Here is a 17,307-nt window from a genome sequence, read left to right as displayed (position 1 = left end):
CGTTAACATCGTAAATGATAACGGAAAACAAGCTTGAATTTTGAAGCTGAAGTTTGGCCTCACCTCGTGCAGCTGGACGATGTCGGCCTCCATGGCCTTGGATCTGCGCTCAGACTCCCTGGCTGAGGCAAGGACCTCCTTTTGTGCTGCACGCGAATCCTCCAGGTCTCTCTGGAGATCCTTCACCTGGCCCTGTGAAGACAGTGGACGAAGTCAAGTACGTTTTTACAGTACATCTAAATCAGGTTGACAATTGTAGAAATGCTCAGTAACCACTCCAACAAGAATACAAAATTACAGGAAGCACTATAGCATGTTTAAAGATAGTGGTATGAAAAAAATCAGCCCAGGTTCAGTTGTTCTGAAGCTGACCTGGAGCTTGCGGAGCTGCTTGATGGTTTCATCACGCCCCCTGCTGGTGGCTTCTAATTGATCTTCCATGTCCTTCAGCTCCCCCTCCAGCTTCTTCTTGCTGCCTGTAGCTTGACCTCGCTGCTTCCTCTCCTCCTCTAGCTCCGCCTCCAGCTCGCGCACCTGATGGTGCGACAGCAGGGAGGAGACATAAGACATACTGTTCTTAAATTCTATATTTTGGTTTGATTTAGTCCTTTATTAGATTTTATAACAAAGCGTGGGTGAGCACACGTCCTAATCCCGAACCACGACTGTTTTTAAAGTTTCTACAAATGTTTACATTACGTAGCCTACATTGCTACATGAAACTACATGCTAACATCTGGTAAACATGTCATCTTTTTTTTGCCAATGTTGGTAATTTCTCCTCATTTTCAGATCAGATTTTGGTTTAGTAGCTTTTATTGATAATTTTCCACAGTAGAAAGTGCTGCTATTTTCCACTACAGTCATTTATCAGCTGCAAAGACAGCGCAGAGAGACAGATGTAACCTGGAAACTGGGCTTTTTCAGGAGAGGGGCTTAGGGAGAGCCTTCTTAAGTGGAGCTTTCTCAGACAGAAGGTGAATATTAAAGTTACAGAAAATACTGTAAATGAGCATAAGAGCATAAGAGGAGCTGCAGCAGGTTGTACTCCACCTGTTTGAGGAGCTGCTTCCTCTTCTCCTCGCCCATCTCATCGTGGGCGTGCAGCTCTCTCTCATGCTGAGCTCTCAGGGCCTGACTGTTGACCTCCAGGCGCAGCTTGGCATCCTCAGCAACCTGCAGCTCGTCCTCCAGCTCCTCCATCTGCGTTCTCATCTCCTCCACGATGGCCTCCAGGCCACGCTTGGCCTTCTCAAGGTCATGGACCTGATAGAGGATGAAGAGAAGAGAAGATCAGAAATGATATCTGTGAGAGAAGAAAGGTGTTCATTCATGTTCAAAAGTTTCTTCTTACGCTCTTTCCAACGTCATCCTTGGAGCTGATGAGGTCCTCCATCTCAGCTCGCAGGGCCTTTATGGTCTTCTCTGCCTCCTCAAGAGCATCCTGGTTCTCGTCCAGCGCTCTGCCTAGAGCTAACATCCGTGTCTCCTTCTCCCTCGCCTCCGCCTCTGCTCGATCCCGCTCCTCCGCAAACTTAGAGGACACGGCGCGCTCCTCTGCCAGCATCTGCCAGATACAAGGACAAAGGAGATCACAGGAGGTTAGACGTGAATGTAAAATGAACTGAAAGTACAGAAACATTCTACACAGAGAAAGGTTTTTATTAAGGATTGTTGGCACATTTTAAACATCTTTCCATGTAAAGGATGGTGGACAAATCCCACCGTACTCCCTCTCAGATAGACAAAACAAACTAAGAATCTTCCACAATTTTAGTCAGACCTGGTCAAACTTTTTCTGTTTCTTCTCCAGGTTGGAGACAAGCTGCCGTTGGCTGTCCAGGTCCATGAGGACGTCCTCTAGCTCCTGCTGCATCCGGCTGCGGCTCTTCTCCATCTTGTCATAGGCCGACGCCTTCTCCTCATACTCACTGTTGGCCGCCTCCAGCTCACGCTGCAGACGCTTCTTCCCCTCCTCCAGCAGCTCCACCGACCCTGACATCTCGTCCAGCTTCTTCTTGTAGTCAGACAGCTGACAGAGGGGGAAACAGTGAGAGCTTTGAGTGGTTTGTCATGTTTCTACAGGGTTCTCCGTGATGTTATTACATAAAAAAATAGTCATCTATTTTCCTTAATTGTATCACCACTGATTTGTCTCCTCAGTTCAGACTTTTTATCCATCTGAAGTTACTGACCTGCATGTTGAGGCTGGAGACCTGTCTCTCCACGACTCGCTTGGTCTCTGTCTCCTCCTCCAGCTGCTCCATCAGGCTGTTCCTGTCCTCCTCTATCTGACGCAGACGTCCGGACAGATTCAGCTTCTGACGGGTCTCCTCTGACAGCAGCTCCTAAAAGAGAAGGGCGAGGAGGCGAGGAGAAATCTGTCCTTTGGCGGCAAGGATGTTCCACCACCGTGCCTTAGACTGAAATCTCTCAAATAAATTTGTACAGACATAAATGTTCCCGAGAAGACGAGCTGACTTTGGTGATCCTCTGACTCCTGCACCACCACTAAATTTTGTTAATGGCTTCCAGAAGTTGTATTTTGACAACTCCAGTAACTTGCTGACTTTTTCCTGTAAGTTTTTTCTCAAAATTTCTTAACAACTATAGATTGCCATGCATTACTGACATTCCCATTAACCTCAGCTGTATCTGGGCTTTGGTGCTAATTAGCATATAGTAGCATGCCAATGTGCCAAATAAAGGTGGTGAACATAACACCTTCAAGGGGGTATTAGCATTATCATTAATAGCATGCTGATGTTAACTTTTAGCTCAAAGCAGAACTGCTAAAAAAGAACTACAACTTTACAAACTGCTGTACGTGGTTGTCCCTCACCTGTGCATCCTGGAGCTGGGAGGACAGACTGGAGACGTCTTTACTCAGCTTGATGTTTTTTCCCTCCGCTTCATTCAACTGACCCATCACACTGTCCACCTCCATCTGGTGGAGGCAAAGAGGAAGAAAAGCAGAGAGACGGAAAGAAAATGAGAGCGACAGAAGAAGTGTATTTTGAAGCTCCATATTTGCAGTTTTGTCCCTCCCTCTATCTTCTCTTCCACCAGTAATTATACCAGGATAAATCAAAATTTAAGGAGGGATGAATGCGTATGAGTTTTTACCTTAATGTATTCATACAGTTTAGATACAAATAGTGTTGAATAAATAAACAGTCTAGTGCTTCAGTGTCGATTCATTAATATCCTATGACTCACAGTCATCTTAGAGACCCGCTCCCCCAGCTCAGTCTTCTGCCGCTCGCTCTCGTTGAAGCGTGACTGCAGGTCATTCAGCTGGCCCTCTACCTTCTTCTTCTTGTGCTCCACGTCCTGTTTGGCGCTGGCGAGGGATCGCAGGTCAGCGTTGAGATCTGCAGACTCCTTCTCCAGAGCCTGCTTGGCTTTCTCCAAACCAGCTCTCACCTGGACAGAGAGATATGGTGTTAACTGAGGGACTTCAAGACCTCTTTGCTAATTTTCATGGTCATCTGTCTTTATTCTTTAAATATTTCTTTAGGTGATGTTTTTTTCTTACTGCTTGTATATCAGTGTTTTCTATAGAAATATTAAACAAAAACAGGTGGACCAACAATTTATTGACTTTATGTTGGCATGTTGTGCTGGTATTGTTCTGGACCTCTTACATGAAATTTCCACATGGACCTTTAGTCAAAAAGTGTTGCATGTGTGTGTATGTGTATGTGTGTGTGTGTGTGTATACCCGCTTGGCCTGCTCAAGCTGCTCAGTGAACTCTTCCACAGCCTGGCTGTGCTTCTGTCGCAGATCCTGGACTTGGGCCTCGTGGCTTCGCCCCTCATCCTCCATGGCTTTCTTCAGCATGGCCACCTCCTGCTCACGCTTTGCTCTGTGCATATTGCAAATATATATCCGACATCACCACAACACATCCAACAGTGACAAGGCAGAGGTTTGTTTTATGAACGTCAACTTTTATGCAGATGACATGGTTATTTACTGTTCTGCACCATCTCAGAGAAGAGCTATGTGCAATCCTTAGTCTGTGTTTAATATTGTTCAACACATGAAAAGAAAAAAATATTTGTTTTACGAATAAAAAAGATCTGACCTTTCAAATGTCAACAAAGGAAAAAGGTGCAGAGATTGAGTGATGATTTTTGTTCAAATATCTTTTTTATTTACGTTCTTTCAACCTCCATATTATTCAACTAGTAAAAAGAAAAAAAAGAAGCTTTTTACTGTATACACAACAGGCCAGGACTGTTCTTAAAAGTCCTTTCAAGTTATATGTTGATTCCAAATGTGTAAAATCAGAGAATTATGTAATTTTGTCCTTTTTCTTAGAGTTGAGGAAAAACACTATGCATAAACTTAACTATGTGTTAAGAATTCGTCTAAAATCCCAAATTATTTCAGTAAATGGCAGAGCTCTCCTTAGTCAGCTCGGAGTGAGCAGCAGAGGCAAAAGCTACACACTTTCCAAGATTTGGATATGTATGGGCCTGAGATGTTTTTGACTCATTAGTCAAAGTTTTGGACCACTTCTAGGGAGTTTTAAACATACTGGCCCTGCTTTTCTTCTTTCTGCTTCACGTCTTTGTGTATCTCAACACTAACATGCATGACTGATTCAACATTTGATAGAATGCTTGGACCAATCAGAGGTAGTGTATGTGGAAACAATAGATGGTACAGACCGTAGCTCTTGCTGGGCAGCGGTAGTATCCAGGCTGTCCTCCAGCTCGGTGCGGAGAGCGTTTAGCTCCTCTCCAAGATCCCTCCGAGCCACCTCCACCTTCCCCCTGGCTTGTCTCTCAGCCTCCAAGTCCTCCTGCAGCTCTGAGAGCAAGACCTCCAACTCTCGAACCCGCTTCACAGCTGCCCCGCGCTGATTGCACTCATCCTCCAAGCTGTGGACATAAAAAATGTTCTCATATTTTTTTTTGAGACAATATCTAGAACTTTCTGTTTGGAAGAGACTCTTAAGCTTTAATTTACAGGTCCAACAATATAACCTTTATGTTTCCTTAAAATTAACTTCATCATACACAGTGTTGTCTGAAGGGGAAAGTGGAGGGCTTGCTGGTTTGTGAAAGTTACAAATATTGTCAGACATAGCTCCCCATATTCTGTAGATAAGCAGCTTTTTACATATGATAACTAATGACCAGATAACCAGGAAATTTGTTATGGACATTTACAGTCCCCAGAGGCTAAACCTGTTTTGGTGATCCTGTAGCTTTTCTACTAATGGAACCCTTAAAACCAAACACCTCCCCTTTTACACAAGACAATCCACAAAGTATCATTTACTTGAGCCCATTTATTCTCTCTTTTTTGATTGCAATGTCTCCATGACCTTTCCTCCCGCACCACCTTCAGATAAACTTAGTTTAAACTCTCTGTTAGGGCTTTAAGAATCACTAAATGATCAGTATGGTTTTTGTTCTGTCTAACATTGTCTTGCATTATTAGCTGTTAAGACCATCATCCGTTTACCGGGCCTGTGTGCCCTGCAGCTCCTCTTCCTTAGCAGCCAGCTGGGCTCGGAGTTCCTCTAGTTGGGCCTGAAGGTCGGCGTGCTGCTCCTGGAGGTCAGCCAGTTCTGCCTCCACCTTCCTTTTGGCCTTCTCCATGTCCTGACGACCCTTCTCCTCCTTCTTCATACGCACTGCAGAGGAGAAACAAAGGAAGGAAAATTGATTTTTAATCTCATTTGTTATGAAAAACTCTTGTCTTGCATTTAATATCACTGGTCATATTTACAATAAATCAAAAGTGGAGCATTTGAAGAAGGCGTTAAAGTAAATTGGCATATTTGGCATTCTAGAAGATAAATGCAGTTCTCAGCCATATATAATATTTGGAATCTCTACTTTTTCATAGGCTAAACTTCACATTCATAAATGCAGATTTATGGGTATGAAGATTTCTAATATTTATAAAGGAGGTCAAAGAATTTATTGACTGTAAGAACCACTGTAAAAATCATAAAGAATATTTCAAATATACCTCCTCATTTCTTTTTTTTCTTTTTAACATCTTATGAATGAAATTAAAAAAAACCCTCAAAAGTGAATGCACGCCAATAAAGATAAGAGAAGATGAAGTATTTTGGTGACTGACTCTCCAGGTCTGAGATCATGGACTCGTGTTTGGCCTTGAGTTTGGTCAGATTCTTGGACTTCTCCTCCTCCTCTGCAAGGTTAGAGCTCATGTCAGCCATCCTTTCCTCCAGAAGCTTTCGTTCCTGAAAAGACACAAGAACATGAAAGTCTAGCAAGCAGCGTGTATTAAACACCAACAAAACTACAAACCAAAACGGTTTAAACTCTTTCTACCTTCTGCAGTTTGTTATTCTGGTCCTCCATAATCAGAACATCCTCCTCCAGTTTCTTGACTTTTCCCTCCACGGCCACCTTCTCCAGCTGCAGCTTCTGCTTGGCGTCTTCTTCCTCAGCTATGTGGGCCTCCATCAGCTGCAGAAAAACATTATGTGTGTAATGGATTGTTGGAAATGAAGCTGACAATTTTGAAAGACAGTAAAAAAAAAAAAAAAAACACCAATGAAAAACTTACTAAAAGCTCAGGTAAAAGAGAAGCATGTAACAAAATATAAAAAGAAGTGCAACATATAAACAACCTATTAATTAACACTTAAAAAAAATCCTTTTAAATAATGTGGACATTTTTTTGGACCAATTTCATTTTTACTAGTGATCAAATTAAAAATCTGTGTTCATTATTATGTTAACAGTACAGAACAGTTAAAAAAATCCTTTTAAATAATGTATTTTTTATTTTAATGAAGAATAACCTTAAAATTATGCCCTCATACATATGGAAGTTAAATACTTAATTACTATAATTATGAGCAAAAGTCTTTAAGTTGATAACCCATGCATGTTCATTTGTTCCAACTAAGTTTTTCACATTATCTAAAAGAAATTCAAAATTATGTACAATTACCATATTTATCACTACAAAATTTAAATTAATTTGTCATAAAAACAAAGTTTTTCCTTTTCCCAGCATTATCTAAAAGGAATTTTAATGGTTTAATTCATTTATTGTCATTATTTGGATTTGAGATTGTTAATAACAATAATTTATTTGTGGAAAACTGTACTAATGTCCTCCGGATTGCCATACACCTTTTGTCCTCTGGGGTCATTCTGACCCCGCCCTGTTTTGACTGTTATTTAAAGCATATTGTATAAATTGTCAATCAATTCTGTGTTACACCTTTAGTCTTACTTCAGTCCAACAAATTACCACACATTTTTCCCTTTGTTTTGGAATTTAGCGCCAATAGACCTTGATTACATCAGTATAAAAAACATATTTTGATGGCAAAAGATTTCATTTGGGGTCTGATTGACCCCAAGGACAACAAGAGGGTTAAATAATTGTTAGTAAAAGCAATATTAGCAATAATAATAACACCTGCAGCTGCTGCTCCATGTCCTTTCTCTCCTGCTGCAGCGCATTGCTGCGGTCCTCCTCCTCCTCCAGCCGGGCCTCCATCTCATGCAGCACCTCTTCTAGCTCCTGCTTCTTGGCCTCCAGTCGCACCCTCATCTCCTCCGCCTCCGTGTACATCTCCGTCTCTGCTTGAAGCTTCATCTCCAGCTGGGCTCTCTCTTCAATGAGCTGCAGACACAGACTTCAGTCATTTTTTTTTTTTTTAACATTTTTTACACAATAAACACAAGGGAAAAACCTGAATTTATTTTACCAGGCTGTGTTTCTGGGTGATGTCCTTCAGCTCGGTCTCAGCCTTGACTGCCACCTCCTTTGCTGCCTTTAGTTCCTCCTCTTTCTGACCCATTTCTTCTTCTTGTCTGGTGACCTGCAGCAGGGGCTTCACCTGAACCACACAGAGACACGTCAGCCTTGGTTTCTTTTCATTTACAGGAAATGTAACCACAATACCGTGAATGTGCAATAATTATTATACATTATAATCAGTAGACATCATATATACTGTATATATAAAAATTTTAGTAGAGCAAAAAAAAAAAAGTTAAATGTGTCCTGATACAGTGCCAGAGAAAAGAGCAAGTTATTACATAGACTACAAAAGGTTTATCTGCATATGAAGGCCATTGTAGGGCATTCAGAATCAAGCTCAGCTCTACACTGTCAGATCTGGTGCCAACTAGTTGTGTCTACACTGGACACAAATATGCTTTAGCTAACTTTAGAAATCAGCCCATATCAGAGCTGATGTTTGCACATTTAAGGTACTCTAACATGCTAATAATAGATTAAATTTGATTCAAAGGTATTTTATCTTCCTTATATTATGTTTCATTTCAACATTTTAATCTTCTGCACTATTTTACATGTTATGTGTTATGTGTTATGTGTGTTATGTCTTGGATTCTCATTTTTACTTGCATGTTTTTCTTTTTATAAATTTTGTAGTGGCATTGTTGGAGGGAGTCTGAAGGCAAGAATTAAATTGCACTGTTATCCGAACCTCTTAAAACTTAAAATCAATTTTGTATTAAATTAAAATTAATTAATTGTATGTGTGTGTGTGTGTGTGTAACCTTGGTGAAAAGTCTCCACCACTGCCAGTTCTTGAGTTTGAGGTAACAGGCACAGTTCCTCTGGATCACCTTCATGGCGGTCAGCTGCTGCTGACGTTTACTGAAAGCTCTGAAAAGATGTAGATGTAAGCACAGGTGAAACAAGAACTCAGACATTGTGCCTCAGTAAAAGCAATACCACTAAAGTTAAGTACAAGTACCTTAAACTTGTACTTAAGTGACAGTGTCCAGTCTAACTGTTTCTCTTACTTGCGGGCCAGAAAGCCTCTTGCTTGTGCCTGGAAGGCGATGATGATGACGGTCAGTTTGAGGTCTCTCTCCTCCTCCAGCTGGGCTAGAACTCCCGTCCTGAAGAACATCTTACTCTGACCGATACGATACAGGTTAGTGTCCAGATCCAGGTGCTTTACCTGTAGGAGAGGGGAGGACTCAATTTAGTAGAAGTAAATTCATGTTTAAATGACATTTCCATTCAAGTACTGGAAACTGTTACTGTGGATGTCATCTTAACTCTCATTTTAACTCTGTATGTATGCAGGTATTCTCTAAACAAAGTGGACTGTATCAAAAATTGTACATAATACAAAAATGTCCTATTCCATCCTGCTCACCATCAGACAGCAGGCCTGCTTCCCATCCATGAAGCCCTTAGGGATGGCGTTAGCAGCCAGGATCTCATATCTACAACAAGAAAATACACACATTTTGTCCCAGAAACTGGGGATCTTATGCTCTTATTTTGAAACGAACTATTTTTTTGACAGTTTTATACGTAAAGTTTGTATGGTTGGCCTCCAGTGGTCAGTGTTAGAAACTACAGCGCTGCATTTAAAGCCTCCGGGAACCCAAATCACCAAAAACTTTCTTAATATGTAATTTAGTGGTCTTACATGCACAATATGCAAGGTTGATTTAGGCTTGGTTATCCCTGAGCCGAATCACGTAATATGGATTAAGCCAATCAAAAATTCAAAGTCAGGTGTCAGTTGATATTAATTTAACTTGCCAAATTGAAATCCCTCAACGCTCCTTTAAATAGGGTACGTTCAGTGACACTCACTCTGGGCGCACTGTGGCACAAACTGGACTGTTTGTAAATTCGCTGTTGTAGTGCTGCTGGAATTTACTGTTTGTCTATCCAGAGCAATGCAGTGTCAGAGTGCACTCTGGGCCTTGTTTGGAGCAGCATTCTTACTATTTCAAGCCACATTTCCAGAGACTTTTAAATTAAGGGCTTAACACTGTAAATATTAGGATAATTACACCGTGCACTCACAAATGTCATGTATATTGCAAATCTTTCAATTCAAATGTATTACATGGTTATGTAATTATATATATTATTAACACATACTGTCAACGTCAGTACAAACAGAACAATAACTATTGTAACTGACACCTCTAAATATTAATAATAAATTGCTATAACTGTAATCTCAGACAGTTTCCTCACCTCTGTCTGAACTCCTGGAACACAATGCGGTTGGGAAATCCCTGCCTGCAGATTCGGATGCCCTCCAGCACACCGTTACACCTGAGCTGCTCCAGCACCAGATTGGAGTCCATCTTTCCAGCCTGCAGCACAGCAGCAGCAGACTCAGCGTCTCTTCTATACACTGTAGCTTTAGCTCTAATGAAATCATTTATGGGCAAAAAAAACAAAGCGCCTAACTATAAATTTAACAGTTGACCTACCCTTTTCTCGTGGTTTGGGATGATGCAGCGCACAAAGTTGGGCTGCGTGTTGTGCAGCGTGGTCATCAGCTTTCCCAGCGACTCCTTATACAGCTGACCCACTGTGCGAAACATGCCCTTCTTGGATTTAGTGGAGGTGGGCGCAGAGCTCTCGGACATCTTTGTCATGGTCTCCAGACCCACCACTCGATCCACTGACACACGAGACATTTATACCACATTTGATTACACAAGAGACAAGAGATTCTTGGTGAAATTTGGACATGTTGTCTCGTCTTGGACGACTGACCGTCTTTCCACAGGTCCTGGATAAAGTTGCTGGAAGAGTTGTTGAGCAGAGCAGTCACGTTGTCATTCAGGGGGTCCATGTTCTTGGTCAGCCAGTTAGCTGCGTTATAGTCGACCTGGAAACGTAAAGTCAGGCGTGTTGATGGCGATCATGATGGCATTCATTTTTAATTTTTTTTTACTGTCAACAAATCCTTTATCAAAAACAAAAGCATTAATGTCTCTCTACTTTCTGACTTCCTGTCTTATTTCATTTGTTGGGGACTATTTTCAGTAGCGGGTTTATCCACATTTGAAGCTCTAGTGAGTGGCACTGAGTCAAAATAAACTACAGCGTTTCTTTATGGTCATGAATGAACATGTCACCCAGAGCAACAGTGTGGTTCAATGATGTGATTTTTAATAGTTTTCCCACAACAGTAGAGCTCTGTGGCAAAGATGGATCAGGTGTTTATACACAATAATTGTTGGTTGAAACGTTATGGTGTGAAACATAAAATATCACTGACCTTTTCAATTAAACCAAACTATAACTTTTACCATGTCATTCCTGAAGCCTTCAGTGATGCTCACCTTGCCAGCGTAGTGCAGAACAGTAAACATCAATTTATCTTTGTGTTGTTTGGGTTTGGAGAATTTCACATGACCGGTGTGGGTGTTCAGCAGCTTGTCCACGAAGGAGACATCGGTGGCTTTGGGGAACCAGCACTCCTCATCCAGCAGGGCCAGGATGCCTGGAGGGTTGTTCTGCAGGACAGTTTAGGACACAGAGGTTCAGATTAAGTAAAGGTGTTTACATTTGTTTCATGTTGTAACTGTTATCAAGCTGAAGACATTCCTCCACAGGGTTTGGATTTGGGGACAGGTACAGGTTAATACACACTTGGTAGAAGTGATACACTTGTGTATCCCAACTATTATTGGGCCATTTGGAGATGAACAGTGTTACAGAAGGATCTCTACAAATCTTATGCTTAGTAGATATTGTAGACATTATTTTGATGGCTTAACAATGAACTGAATTTATGAAATAATAGTCTGTTCAAGGAGTTACATTTTGGACCTCACTATGCTTCAACTCCTTCTTACAAACTTTAGAATAAAAGCAATTCTCCTACTTAAATGATGATTATTGTAATGTTTTAGTTCACAATAAGGACCCAGAGGAGAACAGTAAGCAGGCAGGTGGCTGAAACAAGAAGCGAGCTCTAATGCTGGTAAAAATCCACCAAACAAGCAGGAAACAAAAGTAAAAGTACAAAAGAAAGAAGAACCAACACTGAACTGAGAACCAACCAGGATGACATGATGAACACAAGGATAAACTCAGGGAAGAAATCCAAAACAGAACACATGAGAGACCAGGCAGGGAACGGAGCAGGGGACAACACCATGAACACTGGGATGAACACAGATAAACTGACAAAGGACAAAGGGAAAGACAAAAGAATAAATACACAGAGAACTAATCACAAGAACAAAACACAGCTGGACGAGGTCAACATGGGCAAAAGGAGGGAACTGAGAACTGCTTGACAACAAAGGTGTAGTCGGGATCAGTAACACTAGCGTGAAGCAAACAAGACTAATATTGAACAGGTATACAGCGAAGACTCCGGGAACAGGGAAGGACAAACGAATGATAGAGGGCAGGTGTGTGAGAAAACTGGTGGGAAACAGACAAATGCAGGAAGTAACACAAGAAATGACAAATGATGAGCTTGACTTACAGAATAAAACAAGAAATAAACAAAACAAGTGATCATAACAAGTATACCTTATGCACCCCATAGCTCAGCATTACCATGCTGTACAGAGGGGTCTTTATTAAAAATGTGTTTCAGCCACTTTTGAAAAAGGCCTCCCTGAAAAATACAATATCCGTCTATTGAGTGTTTTCAACGTGAAGTTTCATTTCGGTTGGATCGCGGAACAGCTGCTAAGAGCACTTTCTGACCTAAATATCTGACCAGTGGTGGATGAGAAATGCAGTGCCAAAGGAAAAGGCTGTGTGACGGCGCGCTAAAGCGGTGAAAATACTCTAAATATAGCATCCACTTAGACTCATACTGATTTTTTTTAGGTAGGCCTTTTTTAAAGTGGCTAAAATAAGTTTTTTATAACCCCTGTGTGTGTGTGTGGGTCTGTTTATGACGACCACAAGCTTCTGTATGTAATACACTGACTATACATAAGTATCTCATACACCCCCCTTCAAAAATTCTGAACTATCACTTTAAGACAAGTGAGATTTCAGAATCTTTTAAATAAGATTATTTTTTTTTCGGCTTTTGCCTTTATTGTATAGCACAAGTTAAACATGAAAGGGGGATAGAGAGGGGATGACATGCAGCAAAGGACACAACCTCAGTACATGGGGCACCAACTCTACCGGGTGAGCTATTGGGCCTCGATTTAAGACATTTCAAAGATTTTTTCAATGTAGCTAAAATAAAATTTAAGACCAATTTTACATGAAACCACATGACATCAATTACATAAGGTTATGGAGAATTTTGCCAAAATATTTACTGTAACACAAAACATCACTTTTTGGTGATATCCTGGTTAAAGTAAATCATGTAGGAGTTTGTGCAACCGATCACTGACCGGCCTTTCAATGAGCTCGATGCAGGGCTGCAGGTCGAGGCCGAAGTCGATGAAGTTCCACTCGATGCCCTCTCTCTTGTACTCCTCCTGCTCCAGGATGAACATGGTGTGGTTGAAGAGCTGCTGCAGACGCTCGTTGGTGTAGTTGATGCAGAGCTGCTCGAAGGAGTTGTCCTGAGAGAGAGACACGTCGCAGTGATAAGAAAACAACATAAACTCAACAAGACAAACTCAAGTTTGTTTTCAATGAAACTTCACCTCAAAAATCTCAAAACCAGCAATGTCCAGGATGCCCAGGAAGGAGGACGACTGTCTCTTACTCTTGTCCAGCGTCTTGTTGACTCTGGCCAGAATCCAACGAAACAGACGCTCGTACATGGCTTTAGCCAGAGCCTCCACGGCAAAATCAACCTGGAGGAGGAGGAAGAAGATGAAGAGAGACAGGAGAAAGGTTTTGTTTTGATTCAATATGGGATGATTTCATAGGTCTGTCTTACTGGAAAGTGATGTATCAAAAGGGTTTTACATCATACCAAAAAGAAGGTACATTTACTCGACTGCAGTTTATGCATTTTTTGAGATGTTCTACTTTTCCTCAACCACATCTCAGAGAGAAATACAGAAGAGCCTTTATTCTGTGTGTTAATGAAGTTTGGTTTGCTGTCACCTGCTGCTTGGTTTGCGCCTTCTGCACCACCTCTCTGCCCACTTTAATTCTGGGGGTGAGGATGGCGCGGGTGAAGTCGGTGACATTGATGCCCTGCAGGTGACACACCTTCTGGGCAGCTGGGGTTGATGGAAAAGAAATAGAGAAGAAGTCAGAGATTATTTAAGTTATTTTACAGCATTCATGGTATTTTCAGATAGTTACCGGTGTTGTCAGGCATGGTTGCCTGCTCGCTGTTCCTCTCCTTCTCAAACTTGATGTTGCCCAGCTGGAGCACAGTGGACACCACCTTCAACATCCCTGCAAAGAGGAAGGGGGACAATCAAGATGGTGCATACATTTTGAGCAACGTTGCAGATTTGCCGAAGTTGCTGTTTTTTCTGATCCATGAAATGAAACTACACACCTGCTGGTACAGAATCACAATGTCACATTTCTATTTTCCTACATAATAAAGCTGCACAGTGAACATTAAAGTTGATATAACCAAAGCAATTTCAATGAGTTGTGCAGATGCAGCTGCATCCCAGGTGTGTATGTGTCCAGAGAGAAAGGGGAACTGTGGATTTGTTGTGAATTCAAGTTTTGGAAAAGATTTGGACAGCTTGAACAAAATAAGGCTGAAGGTTTTCTAATGATTTTATTCCCTTACTCACTTTATTTTAATTTTCTGATGATACTCTTTCATCTTCCTTTACATATTTAGAAGAACAATTAACATCTGTACACTGTGAGATGGAAAGGATTTAGGAAATGGATGGATGGAAGATGTTCGTTTTTTAAACATACTGTGTTAGCCAAGTACAAAAAGTATGGTGGAAAAAAAAATGGATTTGTTTCTGATGATCAGTGTGTACCTATCCTCTCATCCTCAGTGAAGCCCATGATCTCCATGGCCTCCAGAGTCTCATCAAACATGATGTCATCCTCCTGACCAGGGATCTCCACGTGACCAGCTAGCAGGAAACGATAGCTGCTGAAGTCCTCCAGCAGGAGCTCCTCTAGACACACACACACACACACACACACACACACACACACAAACTTTATTGACATGTACCGACCAGGACATTATACAAAATGACCACAAAGACACAATAACACTACAAAGAGACACAAAAAACCAAAACACATGAAATTACCTCAGTAAGACAAAATTACCACAAGGGGACAGAAAATGACTACAAAAAGATGCGAACAATCAAAAAAGACATAAAATTACCTAAAGAAACTCAGCAACTACATAAAGACACACAACAGCCACAAAAAGACACAAAATGAGTAGAAAGAGACGCAAAATCACAAAAAGAGGCATAATGACTACAAGCAGACGCAAAACCACCACAAAATCTGAGTCTTGCTCCTCTGTGGTAGAGGTGGTGGGGCCCTTTGCATATCGGTGCACGGGGGCTAGTTTCATACAATACCAGTATCATCACTCTAGCTTTAAATCTCAGCCTGGTGTAGACTCTTAAAGACAGGACTGTGGGCCGGGATCGCCCCAAGATTAACACAATTAAAATGTTATGGATCAAATTTAATCGCATCACCATTAATGCATTAACACTGACAACCTTTGTTTTTTGTTTTTTTCTTCATCATATTGTAGTTGCTCACCCTTCAGCTTGTCTTTGGCTCCTGCCACCATGTAGTAGAAGATGTGAAAGGCTCTCTCAGTGTTGGCCTGACGAATACAGCGAGACTTCTCCAGCAGGTCTAATCGGGTCAGGACAGGGTTAAGCAGACAACTACGTCTATTTTAAGTTATTATTTCAACTAAAACATCACTTGATCTGAAAAAGGATACAGGTGTCAATATTGGCCCCAACTAAATAACCAGTCACATCAAAGTTAAGCTTGATGAACTTGCCCTGTGGATAGAGGAGAGGACAACATGACACATTTAATCAATGAGAGAACTAAAAGCCTTAACTGTTGTTAGACATTGACTTTCAAACAGATTAAAAACTTACAAATCGTGAGGAGTTGTCGTTCTTGATAGTTTTGGCGTTTCCAAATGCCTCCAGGATGGGATTAGCCTGCAGCAGCTGCTTCTCTAGCTCCCCCTGCAGCCCGTAACAAGGTATGTTACCGTATGTGTATACAGCTGTAAACACCTGAGGGTGCTCCAGGTTAATAAAGCCTGTGTGCAGCTGGTGGTCTGTCTCTGGCACTTTGCTGCTGGATCTCTATTCATCCCTCTTTGGTTTAGACACATTGCTCTAGTTGTTCTGTTTTTCCTTTTATGCACATTTACAAATCATTTTCCACCTATGCACTACACACTACTGACACTGCTGACTTTTACACACCACACTGTAACTATTTAATCTTTAAATATAGTCTATTTGTTTTATTTGATTACATAAATATCTTAGATTTAAATCTGCCATGGTAGCCAGGTTATAACAATACACAGTGGTGCACTGTAATTAAGTAAGGTTACTCATGTTCTGTACTTGACTACAGCTCTGAGGAATTTGAACATTAGTATTTCCATTTTATGCTACTGCAACTCCCCTACATCTCAGACAAATATTCTACAGCTTTAGTGACTTTGCAGATTCAAATTATAAGCCTCACAGTAAATCAAAACAATTATTTACTTAGCAGTATATAAAGTTGCTGAAATGAGCTCTATCTTTGTCAGCTGCAACATGCAAGTGATAAACATTATTATGCATCAATACTTCGAGTTTGGTAACACATATTATCCTGAAATGGACCATTCTGCATTATGAGTACTCTTTTGGTACTTTAAATTTGGTGATGCTAGTACTCTGCAGACCTTTTAACAGAGTACTTTAAGACTGTACTGTTACTACTTATATTAAAAATCTGAATACATTCTTTACCACCGTGTCTTTGCAAGCGCACGAGCACAACAAATACATCAACTAGGATAAATACCAAGATGTAACATTCAGTGTTAGTTAGAACTTTTACTACTCATTGTGTAAAAGTGTGAGATTTTATACTCACATAGGCCAGAGATCCTTGCTGCTGCTGTGGAAGCAAACAGAAACACAAACTGGTTAGAAATATAACTTTTTTTATCCACATTTAAAAGCTGCTATATTTAACATTGCCCCCAAAATTGGCTTCCCACATGACGGCTTGTAATGCAAGCAAAGCAGCTGAGTCAGGGGTCAAGCATCGATAAATCTTGGCTAAACAAACCACAGATAGTTGTTCGCTTGATTAACAGCACACAGCTGAGCGAACAGCAGCTGTAGCTTTCAATCAGCGTCATGGAGGATTTGTGGGAAAGATATGAAGACGGCACGCATTTCACTGATGTCTCGGCTGTTTTATGACTTTTTTTTTTTTTTAAATCTTCAGAGTTGTAAGAAAGCCCCAGCAGCAGCACAGCAGCAGACAATAATAACCAGCCCTCACCTTCACAGCTGCAGCAACTGACTCCTGTCATGTGCAACAGAATATTTGATTTAATATGTTGACACAAAACTAAACATGAGTGTACAGTACTATCTATAACAACAGAG

The 17,307-nt window shown here is 41.0% G+C and overlaps 1 protein-coding gene across 3 annotated transcripts in view; it reads right to left on the bottom strand.

Annotated features, from left to right (window-relative positions):
- Positions 1–17,307, bottom strand: part of LOC121956126 (uncharacterized) — a 36,168-nt gene that overhangs the window by 7,646 nt on the left and 11,215 nt on the right. For 2 of the 3 annotated variants that reach the window (XM_088069541.1, XM_088069539.1), the window contains exons 7-38: positions 17,201–17,224; positions 16,784–16,807; positions 15,775–15,867; positions 15,609–15,672; positions 15,419–15,517; positions 14,659–14,802; positions 14,006–14,101; positions 13,802–13,920; positions 13,393–13,545; positions 13,135–13,308; positions 11,098–11,271; positions 10,526–10,640; positions 10,237–10,430; positions 9,995–10,116; positions 9,153–9,222; positions 8,791–8,951; positions 8,542–8,650; positions 7,722–7,853; positions 7,430–7,636; positions 6,325–6,462; positions 6,110–6,233; positions 5,483–5,654; positions 4,681–4,893; positions 3,725–3,869; positions 3,220–3,426; positions 2,843–2,947; positions 2,196–2,348; positions 1,784–2,032; positions 1,355–1,567; positions 1,054–1,266; positions 373–534; positions 64–192 (exon numbers count right to left, since the gene is read on the bottom strand). In XM_088069541.1, coding sequence (XP_087925667.1) covers positions 64–192; positions 373–534; positions 1,054–1,266; positions 1,355–1,567; positions 1,784–2,032; positions 2,196–2,348; positions 2,843–2,947; positions 3,220–3,426; positions 3,725–3,869; positions 4,681–4,893; positions 5,483–5,654; positions 6,110–6,233; positions 6,325–6,462; positions 7,430–7,636; positions 7,722–7,853; positions 8,542–8,650; positions 8,791–8,951; positions 9,153–9,222; positions 9,995–10,116; positions 10,237–10,430; positions 10,526–10,640; positions 11,098–11,271; positions 13,135–13,308; positions 13,393–13,545; positions 13,802–13,920; positions 14,006–14,101; positions 14,659–14,802; positions 15,419–15,517; positions 15,609–15,672; positions 15,775–15,867; positions 16,784–16,807; positions 17,201–17,224 — 4,497 coding nt within the window. The remainder of the gene's footprint in view (positions 1–63; positions 193–372; positions 535–1,053; positions 1,267–1,354; positions 1,568–1,783; positions 2,033–2,195; positions 2,349–2,842; positions 2,948–3,219; positions 3,427–3,724; positions 3,870–4,680; positions 4,894–5,482; positions 5,655–6,109; positions 6,234–6,324; positions 6,463–7,429; positions 7,637–7,721; positions 7,854–8,541; positions 8,651–8,790; positions 8,952–9,152; positions 9,223–9,994; positions 10,117–10,236; positions 10,431–10,525; positions 10,641–11,097; positions 11,272–13,134; positions 13,309–13,392; positions 13,546–13,801; positions 13,921–14,005; positions 14,102–14,658; positions 14,803–15,418; positions 15,518–15,608; positions 15,673–15,774; positions 15,868–16,783; positions 16,808–17,200; positions 17,225–17,307) is intronic. The other variant, XM_088069540.1, reaches the window with a different exon arrangement.

This window comes from Plectropomus leopardus, chromosome 18 (assembly GCF_026936395.1).
Source record: "Plectropomus leopardus strain MGB_pleo_1.0 chromosome 18, ASM2693639v1, whole genome shotgun sequence".
In the NCBI taxonomy this organism is placed as follows: Eukaryota; Metazoa; Chordata; class Actinopteri; order Perciformes; family Serranidae; genus Plectropomus; species Plectropomus leopardus.
Note: the sequence above shows the minus strand (reverse complement) of the source record. Positions and strands in the feature narration are given on the sequence as shown.